Source organism: Clupea harengus, chromosome 4 (genome assembly GCF_900700415.2).
Source record: "Clupea harengus chromosome 4, Ch_v2.0.2, whole genome shotgun sequence".
Taxonomy (NCBI): domain Eukaryota; kingdom Metazoa; phylum Chordata; class Actinopteri; order Clupeiformes; family Clupeidae; genus Clupea; species Clupea harengus.
The window spans coordinates 22,948,906-22,971,125 of NC_045155.1; the positions used below are offsets into that span (position 1 = coordinate 22,948,906).

The 22,220-nt window shown below is 39.7% G+C and overlaps 1 protein-coding gene across 10 annotated transcripts in view; it reads right to left on the reverse strand.

Annotated features, from left to right (window-relative positions):
* The window catches only part of brpf1 (bromodomain and PHD finger containing, 1), a 74,315-nt gene that overhangs the window by 47,647 nt on the left and 4,448 nt on the right, over positions 1-22,220 (reverse strand). For 6 of the 10 annotated variants that reach the window (XM_031566812.2, XM_031566813.2, XM_031566811.2 and 3 more), the window contains exons 3-8: positions 19,171-19,962; positions 18,886-19,075; positions 16,606-16,893; positions 14,421-14,947; positions 6,275-6,446; positions 542-676 (exon numbers count right to left, since the gene is read on the reverse strand). In XM_031566812.2, coding sequence (XP_031422672.1) covers positions 542-676; positions 6,275-6,446; positions 14,421-14,947; positions 16,606-16,893; positions 18,886-19,075; positions 19,171-19,922 — 2,064 coding nt within the window. In that variant the 5' untranslated portion in view covers positions 19,923-19,962. Of the gene's footprint in view, positions 1-541; positions 677-6,274; positions 6,447-14,420; positions 14,948-16,605; positions 16,894-18,885; positions 19,076-19,170; positions 19,963-20,844; positions 20,897-21,092; positions 21,365-22,220 lie in introns of all 10 variants that reach the window. The other 4 variants (XM_031566809.2, XM_031566806.2, XM_031566808.2 and 1 more) reach the window with 2 other exon arrangements.

The window sequence follows — 22,220 nt, forward strand, 5'->3', positions numbered from 1 at the left end:
TTGACGGGAGTGTTAGAATTTATGCAGCCATCAGCAGAGAGCCAGAGAACGTACATTGATCGATTTATTGCATCTATACTCTTTGAGAGCGCTATGGAGGATTGTCGACATGACAACATGGAGAATAACAAATCAAATCAATTGTCTGCTGGGACTTTGGGGGAGGCTTCTACCAGTTAGCGACACCTACGTGGTTACCCATGCAGATAGGTTAGTGAGGTCTGGACACCTGCGTGGTTACCCATGCAGATAGGTTGGTGAGGTCTGGACACCTGCGTGGTTACCCATGCAGATAGGTTGGTGAGTTCTGGACACACAAATCCGATCTAATCACTTGCAAATAACAGACAGTGTGGACAGTCGTCTCAAAAGATCTGATATGAGAAACACATTCGATGTACCTGCAGTCTGAACATAGCCAAAACAGAGGTGAACCAAGCCTGGACTTTCAAAGTTTACTGAACTCTCAATAACTGACACACAAGTAAAAATTAAGATGGTGGTTGAGTCAAAGAATAATTTGTCTATATGTACTTCTTACCGTTTCTCTCTTTAGCTTCTCTCTCTTGCGAATCAGTTCTACAAGTAGTCTGGCTCTCTCCAGGTCATGTCTTAATCTCTGCCAAGCCTTCAACTGTTCCTTCAGAGCTGCATGCTTGTCTTCACTATCTAGTCTCTGTGGACACATAAATACATGTATGAACCAATCAGTGAGACAATGGAAAGGCTCCAAACCATATTAACACACTTTATAAAAAAGCTTGTCTTTCCAAACCAGTTTGTTTTGTGGATGAAAACACACACTTCACCCTATATTTTCTGAACAGCTAACGAGTAAGATATGCCCCTAATTATACCATACCTGTACTCTTCAAGAACCTGGAAACAGGCAGGGAAAAATCACACACCCTAGTTACATCCTTTTTGAACTCCTACCCTCTGGCAGGAGCTACAGAGCACCATGCATCGGAGCAGAAAAACGGCTGACCAGTTATCTGCTGTGTCATATGTGCATGTTTCTATTTTCATATCTTTTCTATTTTCATTACACCTTGTTTCATTTCACATACTGAACAAATACACAGACATTGCCATTCATTTTCGTATAAAATGAATATGACGTTTTTTCTGCACTGCAACACACACTTGCACTTCATGTATATTGTATATGTTTATTGTTTATATACACTTCATGTATATTGTTTATATTTCATCTTATATATGCATGACTTGTATGTTGCGTCTGAAAATATGATTATGGCATTGCCATAAACCTTGGAGGCTTTTCCTTCCTATGAATCAAATGAAAAATGTGTATAGCTGCAGGCAGCAATGAGGGATGTATGCAGAATATGCAGAAAAGCAACAGTGGAAATTGACATCATGATTTGAACTCAGCTTGACCCAAGGAATCCAATCGTATTTCATTTTTGAAAAGCTTTCCTACGGTTTAAAGGTTTGACCCATTGGTGGCGCTAGTGCGTTCAAGGTGCTGACATCAAACTTGGGCAAAAGAACCATGGAACTGTCCCCAATCAATGTGCCAACTTTTCACAGCTTCGCCACTCATCGTAACACTAACCTAGGGTTAAAGTGAGGTAACTTAATAGACTAGTTTAGCTAGTGACTGAAACAAACACCAACCAGAAAGTATTAGGACCTGTCCAATTTTACTCCACAAATAAATATTGGTGATGCAGTTTAGCGGTCATGTCATATTTGTCTGTGCTGACACAAGTTTCTCCACTGCCACCTTCTCCCATTTTGATGTTGCTATAGGGAGGGAAAGTAATTGAGTTGGCCCTTTGTGGTAGCGTTCCTATTGCTGGGTAAAATGAATGGGATTCTCAATAGAGTGTGGAAGTGACTCGTCAAAATGCTAACACCAAAAACTACAAACTTTCAATCGTCTTCCTCACTCTATAGACACGTTTTTAAGAAAAACATTAATTTAACGCCACAGCAAAAAGTTAATGGAATGGCTTCCATGACGCATATGCTCTGAGGTAAACTCTGATGATCTTAGTGTATTTTGAGCCACAATTTGAATTGTTTTGAATTTGTCTGCAACAATGTAAGAAGAAACTCCAATTCATATAGATGACGAGACGTTTGCGTGCCTCACTGAGGGGATGAAAATTACCATTTGTATTAGCTGGCTGAATATTTCTGTAATAACATAAAATGCATACCGCATGGTGATAATCATTATAGGTCATATGGATTCACAGGAAGAGATGACCGGCGGCGTCAGGGCTAACATGAAAGACAACACATATGCTATGATGAGCAGGGCATGTGAGCAGGGCACACACTTGTCTGTTTATGAAACGAAAGGAGCCATTTCAAAAATTTTAAAGAAGTCAAAATATGGCTTGAAATGTTCACAGTAAGTAGACCCTTTCACCCCATGTGTTACGTGTGAACACAGTTCATTAGGTAGCTTCTTCATTTTGTTGAAATATTATTTAAAAGTGATAAACATTTTTAATGAGTAAACCTTTTTTAGTTTCTTGAATCTTCTAATTTGATATACAGATCATGAATAAGATCAAAGACCTAAGCGCCAGCCTTGTCACAGTCCATTGTGTTGCACATAGCATCAACCACAACATGGTGGATTGCATGAAGGACCAGAAAGGTGTCCCATACTTGGTGATGTATGAGCAAACTATTAACTCGACCTTCTGGTTCCATCAAGGCTCAAGTAATTGTACGGCCAGCATGAGAGGGATGGAAGAGATTTTTGTGGTCCCTCAGCTCAAACTACAGGTATTAAAATGACTTGACCTAGCACTGTGCAAAATCAGTGCACTGCAAGATACAAGATAAATGAAACATGCATGTTAAAACAACCTTCTGAACGGCCTACTCATTGTATCTGATCATTTCAATACCAACTAGACTACTGCAATGCTTTCCTGTCCGGATGTAGCAACTCACTAAAGAGCCTCCAACTAATACAGAACGTTGCTGTTACTCCTTCTAACATACAAAGCTCTAAATGGACTAGTTCCCAGGATGCAGGTCTTCTTGTAATTCCAAATAAAATCAAAAAGCACATTAGGAGGTAAAGCCTTCTGCTAACGAGCCCCTCTCCTGTGGAATAATCGTCCTGTCTCCAGCCGAGAAGTGGACACCCGTTGAATCACTAAGTCTAGACTAGACTAGGAATAATGCATCAAGATCCGGCACCCGACGCAACATACTTCCCATACACTATGTCGGGCAACCTCTCCTCTTACGTCTCCCTCTCTGTTTATATCATATTGTGCTATGTCAGTGATACTAATGAAGCAGCCATATTACTTGTCGTTCTCTATGGGTGCCTAATGGGGTACAGAGGAAGGCCTGGTTCACACACTGTATTCCCACTAAGCGGTTCTATAACCACTACTTTGAATGCTGGCTCTGTCCATTTTTATCCACCATCAATCTTATATGCATATAGGAGCGAGCAATGCTATGACCCCCTTAAGGTTTGTCTGAGCCTGCAAGAAGGGTGTGTGTGTGTACAAATCTGTAGAGTTTGTGTTTTCTTTCTTCAGTCAAAAATGCACAGCCTTTGCAGTGGCTTGTGTCCCAAGAACTCTACACTCAGCACAGTCTGACAACTCCTGTTCAGACTACAGATGTTGAGAGGCTGTTCTCAGCCCTGAAATTGGTAAGGAGTTGAGAACTACAGGATGAAAGAAGAAGCTATAACACTTGATATATAAAACTATAGTGGTGTGGTATATTGAGGGCTGGATTGAGGGCTAACCCTTTAAAACGGTTTCATTTTTAGGTCAAGGGCAAAGGGTCAAGAGCCCACTGAGAAACAGCCTGACTGACTAGTTCAAGAAATTCTCTCTCTCTCTTATGTCCTGAAAATTCCAGTATTTTCTACAGCCATTTGAAAATTATGGGAGCATGATCATATCATGCTTGAATGCAGTAATACGTGACACCTTGAATCTGCTGGAGGTTCCCCCCTGCTCAGACGAGCGACAAAGCGACCAGCTGCTGTTCATTTTCAATGAGTTGGCGATTAACAGCAACATGAGACAGGTGGCCGTTGCATCGGCAACTAGGTGGGGTGAAAACAGGCAAGAGGCCTATTTTATGCAAATACTGAGTGACGTGATGCCGGGCCTACCAATGGGAGTGAAGGCAGCGTGACGCACATTGCTGAAACTTTAACCTCAACTGGAATCAAAGATGGCAGACCAAACTCTGTAAACAGCTTGGTGTGTAACTTGTAAAAAATCCAATGGAAAAAATGCCAAACAAATTACATTTATATACAGAGAAAGACACTGTACACTGTGCAAGATGATAGGACAGACTTTTTAAATCCATGTGATTATACATGCCAAGTTGAAAATCCACAGTTCTTCTCTATCAATCTCATTACGGTAACGATATTCTTCCCTCAGCTTCCGTGATTTGCTTTTCATGACTCAAGTTCTGTGTGCCAGTAGTAACAGTGATAGTAGGCTTAGCTTCTCAATTCATCTTGTAGGCTAGTGCTGCTGCTGGCGTTTCCTATTATCTTTATTAGCTAAATTGTAAAAAAAAAAAAACAGCAATTCAACGACACTCAAATCTCCTTGAGCTGCCATCTTGAGAACCAATTCCTCTATTCAAAAGGGCGATGTCTCTCTGCAAGTCTGCCCTCTGGTGGCAACTTGAGGCTACTGTAATTGTGAATAAATGTACTTGAAATTATACATCTTTTTTTTTGCGCCCCCAGTTTGTCAAATGGGGTAATTGTTGCTGGACTTATTCCTATTCCACTTCCTGGCTGGTGGCTTTGCCACCAATTTGTATTGGCTGTTATGGGCAAATGCTTTCAAAAATTAATAATCCATGTGATAACTTCTTTGAGGCTCTGTCTGAAGATCATCAAAATGGAGGAAATTGTATGCATATATATTTTTTATTACATACTGTATATATTTAACATTTTATGAATATTAGTTATTAAAATGTTAATGTGTGCTTTGATCTCAGCTTGCCCCAAGGAATTCAGCCCTGTCTCATTTTTGTATTCCCTTCATGCAGTTCATTCACGAATGTACCTTTGACCTGTTGGTGACACTACAGCGGTGGAGTGGATTTGCCCCAAGCCTTTCATTTGCATTAATTACTTTTATTTTCGATAATTCTCCATACTCGCACTTTTTTTATGGACCCCAACAGCCGCGAGTAATCGAGGTGATGGTGTACTTTTGTGTGGACATACATACACCTACTTTCACTGCTGTAAAAAGGTAGCCTAAATAAACTTGGTATTAAAATGAACATGGCTTCAGTGTAACAAGTAATCAATATGCTAGGTAATGACAAAGATGTTAAAAAAACAACAGAAAGTCATAGGTTTACGTTTCTGCAAGACAATGTTCCCAACTAGCTGCATCCAGGGTCCAGCTGAGCTAGGCTTACCTAGTCTTGTTTTCAACTACATTTAAGTTCCCTGTTATAGGCTAACTTTTGCACAAAAAAAATTCAAAATTTCCAAAATTCCCGAGCTTAACTTCCCATGGACATTTTCTGGAAATTTACCGGAAATGTTTTCTACCCCTTTGCAACCCTAGTTGCTTATATAATAATAATAAAATCATTTGAACAAAAGGTAATAATAATAACAAAAGGTAGAAACACAAGACCACTATAGAGATGTGCATACCTAAATGTTTCATTTTGTGTCATCATGAGGAATATACAACTAAATGATGTAAGCAATGAGTAGTGTTACATAGCCCATCATAACATCTTAAGTTTGCTGTATGTGCTAGTGTGAGCTTAAACTATTTTACTGCATGCCTCTTAACGCGTTATAATGCATCTGCACGTGTAGGCACACTCAGAATAAAAGGGTCAGTGGCTAATCATTTTACTGCAGAGAGGCTGGCATTTATTTGATGGCATAAAATATTTTACCCAGAGATTATCAAAGGGATTTTTGGAGACTAGGTTATTGCTGGACGTTTTACAGTAGATCATGTCAAACCACACTGCGTATAGCAATAGTGTGAGGCGTGTCAAATACATTATTTTAGAAACCCACAGTATTCACTGCACATCACACAAGACTAATATGATGGCCGATCATCCAGGTGCTCCTCAGCTGGATGATGTCATTTAACATGATGCCTGACATCAGTGGCACGGCCCTCTGCATCTTTTCACTTGACATCATTATTGGTCCTAACTTCCATTTCTCACTTGCTTGCCTCAGGGGATGAAATACTCATTCCAAGATGAAAAGCAGATAACCAGAAACACTTACTATTGCAGGGAGCACTTGTTCATTGGTGCGCTGAGACTGAAAGTGTGTCTGAAGCCTACGCAAGAGTGGCACTCCATTACGACTCTGCCTCTTCAGGGTCCAGTAACTGTGCAGGCGCTGCATGAACTGACTCTTCCTGGGCACTGTCAAATTACTTGTAATTTTACTCAACCTGTAAAAATAAAGAAGGTTTTTGTGTTTATTGTGTGAACCAAATATTTTAAGACATTTGCACAACTTTTTCATTTCAGGTCCTGTCTTTTTTCCAGGAATGCAATATGATTGAATCATCTATACATTATAATTTGATCAATTGCATGGTTTGGATTTGGACTACAGATGAAATGCCTTTACTATCTCTTCTTTTCTTACGATGCACTGACTTTGCAAAATGATTGTGTGGGGAGCAGAGAGGGCCACATTGACATTCCAGACTGCTTTGACCTTTGGGGAGTGGGAACTTACCTGTGACTAACACCTATCCCAGCCATATGCATGACAAAGGCCACTTATTTTCAAGTTTAATACCCAAACCACATGAAAATGATGAACGCTTTAATCCCCTATATGTAGTCAACATTTGTGTCCACAATGTCCAGAGCTCAAAAGTCTTGGCCACAAAGACTCAGTGTGTCTTTTTTTAACAATATCTCAGCAGTATTGAAAATAGCTATTTGAAAACTGTGTGTTTACAGTTGATTTAACAAACAATGTTAATGACATTCTTACTGCTCTGATTATTGTTGCAATTATTTGTGATACATAAGGATAGGGGAAGGATATAAAAATACTAGGCTTGCTTATTTAACAACAGCAGGGATGCCAATTCTTGTCAAGATCAACATTGACTGTACACTAGAAGTAGTAAAAGAGTTAGCAACACAAAGACAGAAGAGAAGTGAAAATTGTTTATTTCCCAACTTTGAAACTCTACCAACAGCTGGGCTCGAGTTCTAGCAACATTGCTTCATCAGGGAAGTTGATACTAACATCAGATGGGTCTGAGAACAATGAACAGACCGTAATTTTAACTTTAAACCACACATACTAGCTTGACAGCATTATTCAAGAAATGCATTAAAGAAAAGGAACAATTCCATACATTATCAAAACAAACAGCTGTTTGCCAGAGAGTCCGGGAACACACACTAGCTAGCTACCAAACAAACTGGCTGGCAAAACAAGCATTTATTCATCTTACTAGCCATCCATTCAGCGAAATGACACAAACACCATCCGGAATGATGCAACCTTTGAACTGAATGTGTCATTTATTTATTGATCTATATATCGTGCTTTGGAGTATGTAGCCCATGCCTACTCACCACTGAACAAAACTCTCATCAACACTGTATGATTTGACATTTTATATTTTCCACCATCTAAAAACATTGGACCTCATTCTCGAACATTTTCTTAAGTTTCTCCTTAAATATCTTCTTAAGAACTTTGTAAGACCAACCCTAAGAAAGATCCACGCCGGATTCATGAACACGTGGAAATTATTTCTTATACCGCCAAAGTGTTATTAGCTGTGCACTGATTCTTAAATTGAATGTGGGTTATTGTACACCTGAATTTGCATACATAAACACCCCGCCAGCTCCTTATAAGGGCTTGCAGCTACAAAGCCACGTGCAAACAGAATCCACAAGCAAAGCGAAAGCAACTTGAGACTGATCAAAATCATGTCAAAGCGGGAAGCAACCACAGGTGGTGCACCGGCCAGTAAACGCAGATCTAACTTCACCGGTGCAGAGGTGGAGGTACTGTTGCAGAATGTAGACGTGTCCATTCTATTCCACTATGCTTATTCCACTATGTGCTTATTTATTTATTCACTGCCATTTGCAGTGTTCGTGTAGTGCTTTTATTTATTTTAGGACATCACGATGCCTTGTAGAATCATGACTATAAATGTGAAACGTAATTGTTAATGGTATAAATATTTTCGTATTTATTATTATTATCATTTTTTTAATCCGAGGATGTCTGTAGAATTGATGTGAACGCATTCACCAACAATTTCTCACAAGTTCAGCCCTTAAGAACATGGGCACACTCCAATCTGGCCTATCTACGACTGCTTTTCCACATTCTTAAATCCTTGGGTTACTTTCATGAATGCCAGAATTGGACTTTCGTAAGTGGAGTTAAGAACTGCGTATACAGGTGCTACATACTGTACTACTACTTAGCACAAACTCAGCAACAATAATCTGAGAGCAGTAAGAATGTCATTATTATAATTTTTGCTTAAATCAATTTTTCAAAAACATTTTCAGAGGTGCTGAGATATTGTAAAAAAAAAAAGACATACTTGCTGTTCGTAGCTCTGATCTCTAAGCATTGTAGACACAGGCGTTGGCTACCGTCATTTCCCAACTATTGACCACGGTTTATACATTGCGTTTACTCAGGTACGGCATATGTATGTATAGACATGGGAACGCATTTTTTTTTTTGCCTGGTAGTTAGTTAAGCACAGAGTAACTCTGCCAGGTAAAGCGTGAATGGATGTCTCTTTCTCAGTCTCTCTCGGCCTCTTTCACATACGAATGCCATTAATGTATCTGGTAAAAACAACATGGGATCGATAACACATTTTCATTCACACTCAGTCTTCAATAATGATAAAGTAATGGACGTCGTGTATTCCCACCCAACTGTATTTAACGGGATGCTATGGAGTGCAACCTTCCATGAGATGTGTAAAACATGTAACGTATCATGCCAGTTAAACTAGCTGTTAACAGTGTTGGGAAGGATACTTTCAAAACGTATTCCGTTACAGAATACAGAATACATGCCCAAAAATGTAATCTGTAACGTATTCCGTTACATTAACTAATCTGAGTATTCTGTATTCTGAATACTTGGATTACTTCCACATTGAATTGCATTTTATAAGTGGAGGGTGCATACATGCAACTAAAACCATGTGGAAGCATTTAAACATATAAAAGCTTCCACAGTAGTGTTACTAACAAGTAGCCTACCTGAACTTGCAGATACAATTTTGTGTTTGTAGTCCCGAACTGCATACTACAAAAATCTAACCGCAGTTTAAGCGAACAGGAGCTAATTTTAGCTAACGTTAGCTAGCATGTCAAACAGGGCTAATCAGTCTTTCAATGCCTCCGGGGCTAGTAAATCAGCACATAGGAGAATGAAAAGTCGCACATCTGGCTGATACAACTATAAAATAGAAAGGTGACCAGTAAAACTACAGCAGATGACTACCCTTGGCTAATTAAAAAAATAAATGTACTTTAAGATGCTTCTTCAGGTTGGAGGTGGAGTCTTTGGACGCTGAAAGGAGGTTGGTTGCTGGCAAGCAGATGTTGCACTGCAGTTATATTACGCCCTCCCTTCTCTCTCTTTAATGTGAAATGCCGTTTATATTTCTGTTTTATTTCCAGTATAGAAAAGCATTCCTGCCCTGGCTCTGTTGTGCCGGCTCTGGCACCTGCTCCTCTTCCGACTTTATTAGCAGCTACTGATCACGCAAATAGCTAATTTTCATTTGTTTTCATGTTGGGCTTCTGGGAAATGCATCAAGTTGCCTTAATTTATTTAGAGTGAATAAACTCGTGAAACAGAGAAGTACCGTCATGTAATCCATTGATTTCAACAATGTAACTGTATTCTGAATACCATCTATTTAAATTGTAACTGTAACGGAATACAGTTACTCATAATTTGTATTCTAAATACGTAACGCCGGGACATGTATTCCGTTACTCCCCAACACTGGCTGTTAACTATCCTGGCTATATCTAGCTTAGGATCTTAACAGTTGGTAGTTGGATGGAGGATGCGGTCCATCAGGACCAAAACCTCACGCCACAAAACCAGCTTCTTCCCGGCTGCAGTTGGCCTTATTAACAAGGCCCGGGACCCCCACCTGACCTGGACTCTTATCCCACCCCCACACCCTAAGTCTGTGTTACATTAACACACATTACATTGCACATTGCTCAATCACATTGCACTCCTGTTTTACATTTTGCACTCTACTTTCCACTTTACTTTTTTTATATTCATTGTCTATATATTTGTATCGTATATATTGTGTTTTTTGGTTCTTATGTGTAGTACTTTTCTTATGTGTAGTACTTATTTGTGTTTTTATGTTTTTATGTTATGTGTAGTACTTATTGTGTTTCGATGTTTTTATGTTTACTAGGGGTGGGAATCTCTTGGCACCTCACGATTCGATTCGATTCCGATTCAGTGGTCAACGATTCGATTCTAAACCGATTATCGATTCTACACCGATTATCGATTCTAAACCGATTATCGATAATCAATTCTAAACCGATAAAACGATTATCGATGCATGTCGATTTTTAAAACATCTGAGTTTGCTACTCAGAGTCTCAAATCACTTCCTACTTTGTGTTTGATAATTAAAGAAAATCAACAGATGAATTACCTTCTCTATTTTTTATTAGAGAAAAAGCTTTCCCTTGTCACAATTATGACTTTCAATGAACAATGCAATAATCGATGCAGCTTGCATTTCAACACAAAATGAATGTGTAAAAAAATAATAATAAATAAATAAATAATTTTAAAATTTTAATTTTTTTTTTTTTTTTTTTTAAATCGATTTAAACTTTTCTGAATCGAGACAGAATCGTTCTAGAGAGAATCGAGAGAAATCGAAAAATCGATTTTTTTTCCCACCCCTAATGTTTACTGTATGCACCTTCACATCAGAAAAAATTAGGTGTAAACCTACTTGGCAATAAATCCCATTCTGATTCTGATTCTGGCAGAATGTGTATTATTAACTCATGTTAATATGAAACTGCACAGGCACTCAGAGTGCTTCCACCTATAGTAGCTTTTAAACTATCCTAGCTATCTTTATCTTACGGAACCATATTAACAGTTGGCAGTTGCTAGCATGTGATAATATGAACTCATGTTAATGTGTGAATATGAAGTTATGCTCATTTGAAGCTGCAAAGGCACCCTGAGGGTTTTGCCTTAACCTATTATAATTGTATGTTAAATTGAAGAGACTGGAACATCAGCTAGATAACTAGCTATCATTTCATGAAAATAGATCTCTGCCATTTAAACCGTTTAAGGTTTTTAAAAATGTCTACTTTTAAATGGCTAGTAGCGCTTGCACCACAACAACATGGCATTAAGTTTTACGTGACACGATGCTGTTGAATACGTTGAATAACGCTGATAAACTGCTGTTAATACAGAAGTGCAGTCAATGCACAGGTTTGTTTTAATTACATAAAATACTGTGATTTACCACACTGTAATGCGGTTAATATACAGTAACTAAAAATGTTATAATGTCATGTAGATTTTTTTTCCACATTTCTTGCTGTCTGATGAAAACAGTTAGCCTGACGATGTCATACTCATAATTCTAGTCAGAATATGAGTCTGATACCGCTCCATTGGGCTGGGCTAAGTTCATCTGGCATCCAGGCTAGAAAACAGTAGAATACAAAAGCCCTTTTTGGTGTGTCTTGACTGAATGACCTACCTGTGTGGTAACTGGCATAAGATAGATAATGGCCGTGTTTAAACATATGGAAATTCAGCAATCTTTGTATTGTCCATTATATCAGTGAATGAGAAAACAGTGGCATGAAAAGTTTGGGCACCCCTGATCAAAATGTATCTTACTGGGAACAGCTAAGTGAGTAAAAGATTACCTGATTTCCAAACGTGAAAAATAACGAATTTCTTAGATTACTTTTTATTTCTATCTTTTACAGTTTCAAAATAACAAAAAAAAGGAAAAGGGCCCGAAACTAAACTTTGGCCACCCTGCACGGAAAGCACCTTATCGTAACGGTGTTAATTATCGGACTGCGTGTGTTATCGGCAAACGTTTGCGTTGTCATGTGAATCCATTATTACACTGAAGTTATAGATTGTTAATCCATTATTAAACTTAGCATTTTGATTGTTTAACAGAATGGCCGATGTTTGACACTGTCCGATAACTGACATAGCTACGCTACTTACTTTGTAACTTCGTGTCACAGCTTGTAAATAATGGAGAATCGTCACCCATTCTTCCCTGTAGTTGGAGAGGTGATCTTTTTATGAAATCCTGCATTTTTCTCCAAACATATCTTTGCTCATTGCGGCTAAAAAGTTACATTTTATCTTCATCAGCCCTCAGGACATCTTTCTTAAATGTATCAGGCTTGTTTAGATGTTCCTTTGCAAACTTCTGACACCGAATTTTGTGGTGAGGACGTTTTCTTGTTGATGTATCTCCCATGAGGGTCATATTTCTGTTGCCTCACAGTAGATCAGTGCAACACCACTTCAGAGTCTGCCAAGTCTTCCTGAAGGTCTATTGCAGTCAAACAGGCCTTTCTAGCAACCCTACAAGTAGTTCTCTTGGAAGGTTTTCTTGGTCTTCCCTTTTTTAACTTGACCTCCATTAACTTGACCTATTACCTGCCATTTCATAATTGCATTAGGAGCTGTGGAAACGGCTACCTGAGAAAGCTTGGCTATCTTCTTACAGCCCTCTCCTGCTTTGGAAAAAAGCAGTTTCTATCATTCCACGTTGCAATGTTTTGGAACACTGCAAAAACTACAGATCTAACCAAGTGTTAATTATCTTATATTTAGATTCAAAATCTGGACTTGCCCCTCTTGGCACTGCATTCTCCTTCGAAATACTTAGATTTTTTTTCCACCATCTGTTGCTTTCGCTGTCCTTACTTTGTATTGATTATGCGTCATGATGGTACTATCATTCGGTTTAGTGAAAATAAGGGGACTAATTTAATTAATGTGGATTTAGATTTGGGACACAGGAGCGCCTCTTTCAAGCGGCCATTGGGTTAGTGACGTCACCGGAACGTCTTATTTTAAAAGATATTCGAGTAAAATTAACTTACTGCACTGACAGAAAAAATTGCTTGTTTTAAGCGTGTGACTATACTTATATAATCTGGAATGTTTGGCCTTTCATTTCACAGGGCATTTTGGCAGTGAATGCAGAATCACAAAAGATCTCAATCATGATGGAATAATTGTGGAGCTTGTAACGCCACCAACCAACCGAAACAAAGCAGAAATTGAATTGAAATTACATTTTATTGTAAATTAAATTGAGCTAATTCCTGTCTCAACAACGTTTGCGAACAAACATACTCATTTGTAGCCTGTCATCTTTATTTAGCTATCGTTCTTTGTGGTAGGGCATGCCTATTCACCGGCACAGACCTGTCTTTCTCGTAGCTTAGGAGTTGTCGCTTTTCCTTGGTCTGAGCAGCATTGTGAATAGGATTTAGGAGAAAGCTTTTATTTAGAAATTGTTAGTGTAACTTAGGAGCAGTCTTAGCAGTAAGATAAAATGCTCCTAGTCCATCTTCTGCTCACTTAACTATTCACAACAGAAAGTGACATAGGGTACCAAACTTTTGCATGCCACTGTACCCCTGCAGCTATTTCTCCTTTACTTATTTTACAGTATTTACTGTCTGATTTTGTAAACTGTAAAAAAAAGAACAATATTTAATGATATTAAAAGATACTTCACCACGTTTGAAAAAAAAATTTGGTCCTGAAAATCATGCTCAGAGACTGGAAAACTAAAGTACCTGTTTGAGGCAGTGTAGATACCAACTCTCAAAAATGAAGATATTGCAGACAATGCAGTGTAATGTAGAAAAACAACACCTGCCATCAATTTTATAACATCGGCACTAATGCTACTCAATCTTGCAAAGTAATGAACATTTACTAGTAGGTCAAAATACCACTATAAAATACTGGTATATATTATTTATAGATCTATAATATTTGTAGATCTGAACATTTAAAATATGCTTCAAATTATTCATCATGTTCATATATAGGCCACAACAAAAAATTAGCTTAATTAAGAGCTTAATTAAGAGTGGTAAATTAATCTTAATTAAGAGTGACAAACATTCATCTTAATTAACAGTGTTAAATCAGCAGATGAACATGAGATTGAGTGTGTTGTGTGTGACATGGTTTAACAGTGTAGGTGTAAGAGTGTTAAATGAGCAGATGAACATGAGATTGAGTGTGTTGTGTGTGACATGGTGTAACAGATGAACATGAGATTGAGTGTGTTGTGTGTGACATGGTTTAACAATGTAGGTGTGAGCACCTGTGTGGAGGGATGCATGGTACTGACACCACTGGTGCAGCTGCTCGCTTCTCTGCCAGAATTTTCCTTGCTCTCTTCATCTTCAGTCTTGACTTGGCCTTTGCCCTCTTGGCCCGCTCAGAGCTCCACCCTCCTTTTCCTTCCTCCTCTCCAGTTACAATGAGTTCATCATCCTCCTCCCCCTCTCCTCCTTCACTGTTGGAAGATCCAAGGCTCCCAGTACCCAAACTTCCTCCTATTGGCCTGGCTGTGCCAGGTGGAGTGTGAATATCACAATATGCTGTCTTTCGGACACTGAAAGAGGTACCATTGGCCCCCGTCTCCCGAACTGGCTCCATCTTCATGTAGAGACCTGCCTGCTGGGCACACGTCACGTGAAAGGCGGTGTAACAGTTGGCTTTGTGGCACTGAATACACGCTCCAGAACCGCGCTGTTTGCAAATGTAGCAGGTAAGCTTCCAGCGTGCAGGTGGGATGTGCTCAATGCTGTCTATAGGCTCCAGAAAGACTGTGTTGGCAAAGCATACCTAGAAGAGACAGATGAAAATGATGTTACACATGACCCCTAAAGACAAACCCTGAAAGTAGGGCTGCAACAACTAACTGACTTCATTGACAAAAACGACTATACAAATAGTTGGCAACTAATGTAATAGTCGATAACTTGCTTACGTCATTACGCACATTGTTGCGCGCATTAACGTTGAATTACGTGTGTCAGTTAGCAAGTTAAAGATGGAAAAAGATACAAATTAAGACATGGGAATAGGTGGTGTAGGATAGAGGGAGATGTTTTAGAGGTCCAGTGGATGCAGTCAAGTGACAATTTCCACAAGCATAAGAACTGATACAATCTGGGATAGAGAATGAGTTCGCCAGCCTACAAAAATGAAGGATAACAATAAAAACATGGGCGGTGTTGATAGGTCAAATCAAATGATAAATACATATAGCTTTCTTCAAAAAACACAGAAGTGGTGGAAAAGTCTTTTCTTCCACTTTGTTGACATAGCTTTTGTCAACAGTTTCTGGTTATTTCAGGATTGGCAATGTACAACGACAGGACATGCTGTACAACGACAGGGCATTAAGGCATTTAGAGAACATCTAGTCATGACACTCCTCAGCAGCTCTTATAGCTTCTCCGTCCTCGTCGTTTCACGTGACTCATGTTCCTTTACTAGTCACAAAAACGCTATTGGACAGAACTATTGGACAGAGAGCTATTGTTAGGAAAACAAAACTAGCATGCATGGCCCCAGAGTGTGAGCATAAGTGATTTGTCAATGTAACCTACCATACAACTGTCCTTCCATATCCAACGGAACATTGTTAGACTGTATCACTGAATGAGAGAAATATTTGGAGATGCAGAACTAGAACTAGAGGATTCCTTTGGTATTGATGTGCCCAAGATGTCAGACAGCCTTGAAAACCCCGGTGTACCAACATAGGATCAAGCACACCAACTGGGCAGAGGTCCACAGGAGAGCAGGACAACTTTGTCCTAGGTTCAGGGTTTGTGATCAAATCCTCACTCTTGTTTACCTCAACTTCTACCTTCTGAAGGGTTTCAAATAATGGAGCTGCCCAAAAGCAATTGCAGGTGCAGACTGCCACATGGTCAGACCTCCCGACTGTTCAGTTGTCCTCGCCATCTATCTAGAATCTTAAGTTTCCTGGGAAACATGGGAGTAGGCCTGATGACCGATCAGACTCAGATTCTGATGTAAGTCTCTGAAGGAGAGGCATGTTTAAATGTGTTGCTTAGCATTTTGCTTAAAAATGAAATGGCGATTAATACAGAAATAAATAAATGCCCACCTGCCACAGGCAGTGAAAAATGTTTATTTCAGACCCCGGCTCCATGTATGCCAATATAATCAATGTTCAAAATATTTGGTTGATTCTATGTCTGCATCATGTACATGCTGCTTGATCCTCGTCTCACTTCCCTTCCCCCATTCACGCTTCCTTTCCCTCTACTGGGCTTCTACCAGATGCCGCCACCGCTTTGAATTTTCTAACAGAAGATTTGTGGTATAGCAGCAGGAAGCTAGTACAAACAAAATAATGCCTGAAGTTTTCCTAGGAATTATAAAACTGATATACATTGGTGACTGACACTGGAATTTGTAGAGATACACGCACACACAAAAAAAAGCTAAAACACACACACACACACCTCTGGGATCCATAGTGCACAGACGACATGGGCCCATCGGGAATCATCTGTCTGCTTGAAGGCACCTCCCTTGTTGGGGCAGAGGGCACAATCCACAGCCCGGGAGGGTGACTGCAGACAGCGACGACACAGCCACTGGCCTTCAGGAATGTACGGCACACCGTAGCACTCCTGATGTACCGCCAGGTTGCACATGTCACAGAACAGAATGACATTACTGTTCTGGCATTCTCCGTCGTTGCAGATACAGCAGACAGCATCCTCGTCGATCAGTGAACTGGGGTCTCCCTTCGAGGTGAAGAAAAATTATGAGACGAGTTTGCATGGACATCACAATATCACACTCATCATTAAGACATTTTGCACTAAAAATGACAAGGGCAAATATATAAGATTACAAATTACTGAGCAGCATCTGAAAAAACGTAATAGTGGCTGGGACACTAGAGTGATTGTCAAAATTAAATTTGATAGTAGCAATGCAGATATTGCTAAGTGGACAATAAAGCTAAATATAGTTCAATAGAAATGTGTTGTGTATGGATGGCATGTGAGCCTGGTAGCATGATAGTTTTGGAGTTCATTCGCATTAACAACAAGGCATGCTCACTTTAACTCAACAACAGGCCATAAGCACACATCACAACAACAAAACACATTACTAATGATTTAGTCACATTTTGGAGGAATTTCTTCTATCGTTTTGACAAGTAACCGAATAAAGCGGGATAATGTATAGTCCGGTGGTTATTATCTGAAAATAAATCTAGCTGCGTGTCAAAGGCAAAAGTTTCAGTGCGTATTCTGTGGCTTTTGGACGAGAGCTGAATCTAGTAAGGCTGTCTCCGCCAATGGAATTCCATATACCATCAACTAGGAAATGGCAGGGTTTGCCTCAAAATTAAAGGAATTATACCTGGATTTATATTATTATAATTATTATAATAATTATACTTGGTTGAGTTTGTTTACAATGGACATGTAGTCTAGGCTGTGCCACAGGTAATAAGCAAGTCTTCAGCATGTGAATAGAACAGCTATTGACAGGGTGGGTGTTTACGCAGTGAACACCTGCGTCCTCCTAAACTGACAGGCTGCACTACAGAGAGTGGTGGGGACGGGAAAGCACATCACTGGCAATACATTTCCAGGTCGCACTGCATGTTTGTTCACCTGCTTGTCTGCATTGTATATCGCTCACTGCACTGTCAACCAGGACTTTTTTATCGACTAAAATACATATAATGTACAATAATGGTGTATACACTCGTCACTTTCGCTTAAAACCTAATTTTGAGATATGTAAACAGGCTTATATTTTATCTTTATCTATTCCATCTGTATTATTTAATTCTACTACTGTATTTTCCCAACCGCCTATAAACCGCATTGCATCGTATGAATATGAATGAATGTTGGTGGTGGTCGGAGGGGCCGTAGGCGCTGATTGGCAGCCACGCTTCTGTCAGTCTGCCCCAGGGCAGCTGTGGCTACAGATGTAGCTTACCACCACCGGTATGACTGTGTATGAATGACTACTGGACTCTAAAGCGACTTCGGGTATTTAGAGAAGCACTATATAAGATTGAATTGATTGATTACAGTATTTTTACATTTTATATAACAAACCTGTGAATTAACCGGCTCTGTATGATGAAACATTTGTGTAGACAGGAAGTTTTTCCTTACAGTAAAACCTTAGATTTAATTGCTCACTTGTCATTGGCTTCTTAACTGAACTGTCAGCCTATTAGCCAATATATCTGGCAGCATATAAATTGATGAACAAAATGGCATTAGAAAGTTGCACTTTCCTTATTGGCAAGTAGTGCAGAGTTGCTTAATGCTTAATTTCGGCATTGATTGTGTCGTTTCAGTTGGTTGGTGACACCACTGCATCCACGAGCCCCACAACAATCTTTTTTCCCTTCACAATTGTGTAGGCATCTTAATTCTGCGTAAGTTAATGTTTCCAAAACATTGTGACAGGGAACAACAGCAACTGATGTTTGTTTTGGAAACATTAACTTCTGGTTTCATTGAGTTAGGAGTCCTCTTGACTACTTCTTACTTCTACCAGACTTCAGTATGAATTTTTGCCCTAAGGGGCTTTGTGAATTACGGTTAATGTAAGAAATGTAAGCCACATATATGGCCAAAATATAACTAGCCTGCTGGTGGTGTGTGCGAAGCTGTTAGACAGATAATTCACTAATTTGGCAAAAAAAACCTTACAGGCCATTTCAGAAGATATATTTACCATTGCGTCATGTTTCTCACCTTGTTATGACTTTCAAAATATGACTCCTTTTCCAGCCTGTCCATCAAATACTCAAAGACTTCCTGAGGGATAGGTGCCACCCCGTCACTATGACGCTTGTCATTCATTATATCCAGCCAGATGTAGTCCTCCTCATCGATGTCGTACTCCACCTCTTCATCCAGCTCCTCCAGAGACTTATCTATGTACCTGAGAACGAGAGAGGAAAAGGAGGTTTACAACACGTACACCTCTGATCAGCTGTAGAGAAGGTCAAGATTCAATTTCACTTGAACAAGACAAACCTGTAGTAGGAGGATGGGCGTGGTGGGGCATCAGGCCTCTCCTGATCCAACTCTCGGTAGACCACCTCAGGTAGTTTAACTGTGGGCCCAGTTGAAGAACTATGATGATGTGAGCCTCCACCCTCCTTTTTTTTGTCCTTGCTTTTATGCTTGCCAGGCTTGGGTGTAGCACCAACACATTTTGCACCATTGCCACTGGTCGTCACATCACTGCTGCCCCCAGCCATGTCACCAGTGCCCACTGCACTGACACCACATCCACCTCCATTATACATTCCACCTCCTCCCTCACTTGTATGGTCATCTGCAATGTTCTCGTCTTCAGACACCACATCCAGGTTTTCAAAAATGCTGATGCGATGGATACGCCCCTGAATCTCCAGCTCCACCATGCGTTGGGCCTGTGCATAGGTCATAGTGTCCCTGCCAGGGGAGTGCGAGTGTTCAGACTGGTCCAGTGGGCTACCTGGAGTCCGCCTAACTGTAATACCCATGGGCACTCCATGATCTACTCCCACTCCATCATCAACACATCCAATCTGGGATACACGGGGTGGACGCCCCTTTCGACGCTTCTGTGGCATGTTGCTCTGCAGTGGCACAGGGTTTTCATGGTCATAGTGGTAGAGGTGGTATTCAATTCCACTGTAGCTCTTGTACACCTTGCGGCAGCTCTCCACTGGGCACTCGTATGGAGGCTTGGTGGCCCTCAAATTGTGGCAGAATGTCTTTACATCAAAATCCAGGCCCATATTGACACATTGGCTTAATGCTAATTATTCCAGTTTACATCTGAGGAGAAAAGAAAAAAAAAGATGGTAAAATAGTTTTTCCTATGCAATATTTTGCAAATTGATCAGCGAGGGCAAGACGAGTGAGTTTGTGATAGATTAAGAGACCACTTTCCAATCAATGCGCTGTGCACACAGTCACTGAAGCCCAGATAGACTCTTTTATGTCAAAATGTTTATATGAATTAATACAGCTGGACCATGCTGACATTTCCATACCTGAGCTAACAAGAGTCCAGGACACTATATTCTTCACACAGGAGATGCAATAAGCCCAAATATTAGAATATTTTCTATCAGTAAAAAAACATGCATTTTGTTTGTTTTACTTTCTCTCTTGCTGTTGAATTTATATTATTGTTTTTGACAAGGAAAAGAGAGAGGGTTTGGATGGGAACAGATTTGGAAATTCACAAAGAATTTAGGATTAGCCGATTGCATTCAGCATTCACCCCACAGGGGTAACAATTGCTTTCCAGCTAGACACCCAAACCCATAGTCATTATCGTAGCAGTGCTTCAGAGTTCAACATGGGTTTACTCATATGTCGCGGAAGTCAGAAGTCTTTTCTCCATGTCTACTCATCCCTTACTTCTGTGCTTTCCTTTCCACAGCTATCCCATCACTCTGTGTTTCTATAAAAACATATGCTAATTGCACATTTGTGTTAAGTTGTTAAACATATGCTAGAAAATCACTAACAATTAGGCCAGTTAAACTGTCATGGCCAATACCAAACCCGGGATTAGGGCAGAGGGTTACTTACAACACTGTAGCCAGTTGTTCAACTTTCATCATATGCATATGCAGTTATTTCAATTGACTTTCAACGGTTGGAGGCTAAACTGGACGTTCACAGGCAGTTTGGCATGCCCTTACTTACTTTTTATAAAGTGGAGTAGAGTAGAATGCTGAACTATGGACACACCTGCCTGCTGTTAGAAATGGGAATTTACTGTAACCTTGGAATCATAACTTTTTGAAGCCTCTTAGAAGATAATAACATCCTCTTTCAAAAGTCCAAATTTCACAGAACATAACTCCAAACAACATTTTATGTTTTAACATATGGCACCAACTACGGCTACGGAATCAGATTGTTGGTGCACTTCTGGAAAATAGATTCCTTACCAATAGTTTCTATATTATCAGTCTGGAAGGGTTTTTCAGTGTATATCTACTGTCGTCACAGGCAAACTTTTCATAGATTTCTTTCTGTATGCTTTATTCCCATTACGTAGCATTAGGGAACAAGGTGTTTGGCAGTCAAGAGGGTCAAAAGAACGGTTGCGTCCCCCGAAATGGTGAATCCTAGAATCAACACGGAGCCAATAGGGCACCGCTCGACGTGGCCACCTCCAATCGCTAGCAGACCCGTACGTGACATGAGAAATGTTGAAAATCTGTGAGTCACAAAAAAATAAAATAAATAAATAAATATTTGACATATATATGCATACATATAGTACCAAAACAGTTGCTGTGCAGGTGTGCTCCACTAACTCAACCTAATTGATCCTTTAAAAGGGAACACAAGTGGCTTGAAGTGTGTGCAGGAAAGGCTGAATGTTCAGGTCCACCTAGCTTCACAAACCATAATAATGTATAATTTGAATGGTTTTACATTGGTTGTACCACCCTACATTGAGAACGTAATAATAATCATAAAAAGTGTCAGAAGTATAAATATCAAGGACAAGTAAATGTAGGTGTCCGAGTAGATGCCTATTCAATTTGAAAAAAGTTCCAAATGCCAGGTGGCCCAGCCACAAGAGAACGATATCTTACCAAAAGAAGAGGGGTAAACTATAATGTTGATTAACTACAATGCAAGTATATATAACGGTTTAGTTTACATTGTAAGGTTTAGGCATTATTATGTGGTAGTCATAGACATTTTGAAGTTTTGCAGTTATCAGCGAAGGAGGAAAAGGGGAAAGAGTGAAATCCTCCATCACTCAGTAGACCAAAATTAGGCTACAGTGGAAGGACCATCAATGAAGAAACAGAAAAAACAAGTGATAATGATGTCAGTGCAGATATAGGCATATAGCAACCCAGCACATCCTTAACAGTGATGAAAGCCACACCCTCAACCTCATGAGCCAGAAAGTCTGTAGATGTACAGCAACCCATAACATCCTCAACACCAAAGAGAGACATGAGATAACCCATAACATCCTCAACACCATACAGAGACATGAAATAACCCATAACATCCTCAACACCAAAGAGCAGTGGTTCTTAATGGAGGTACTG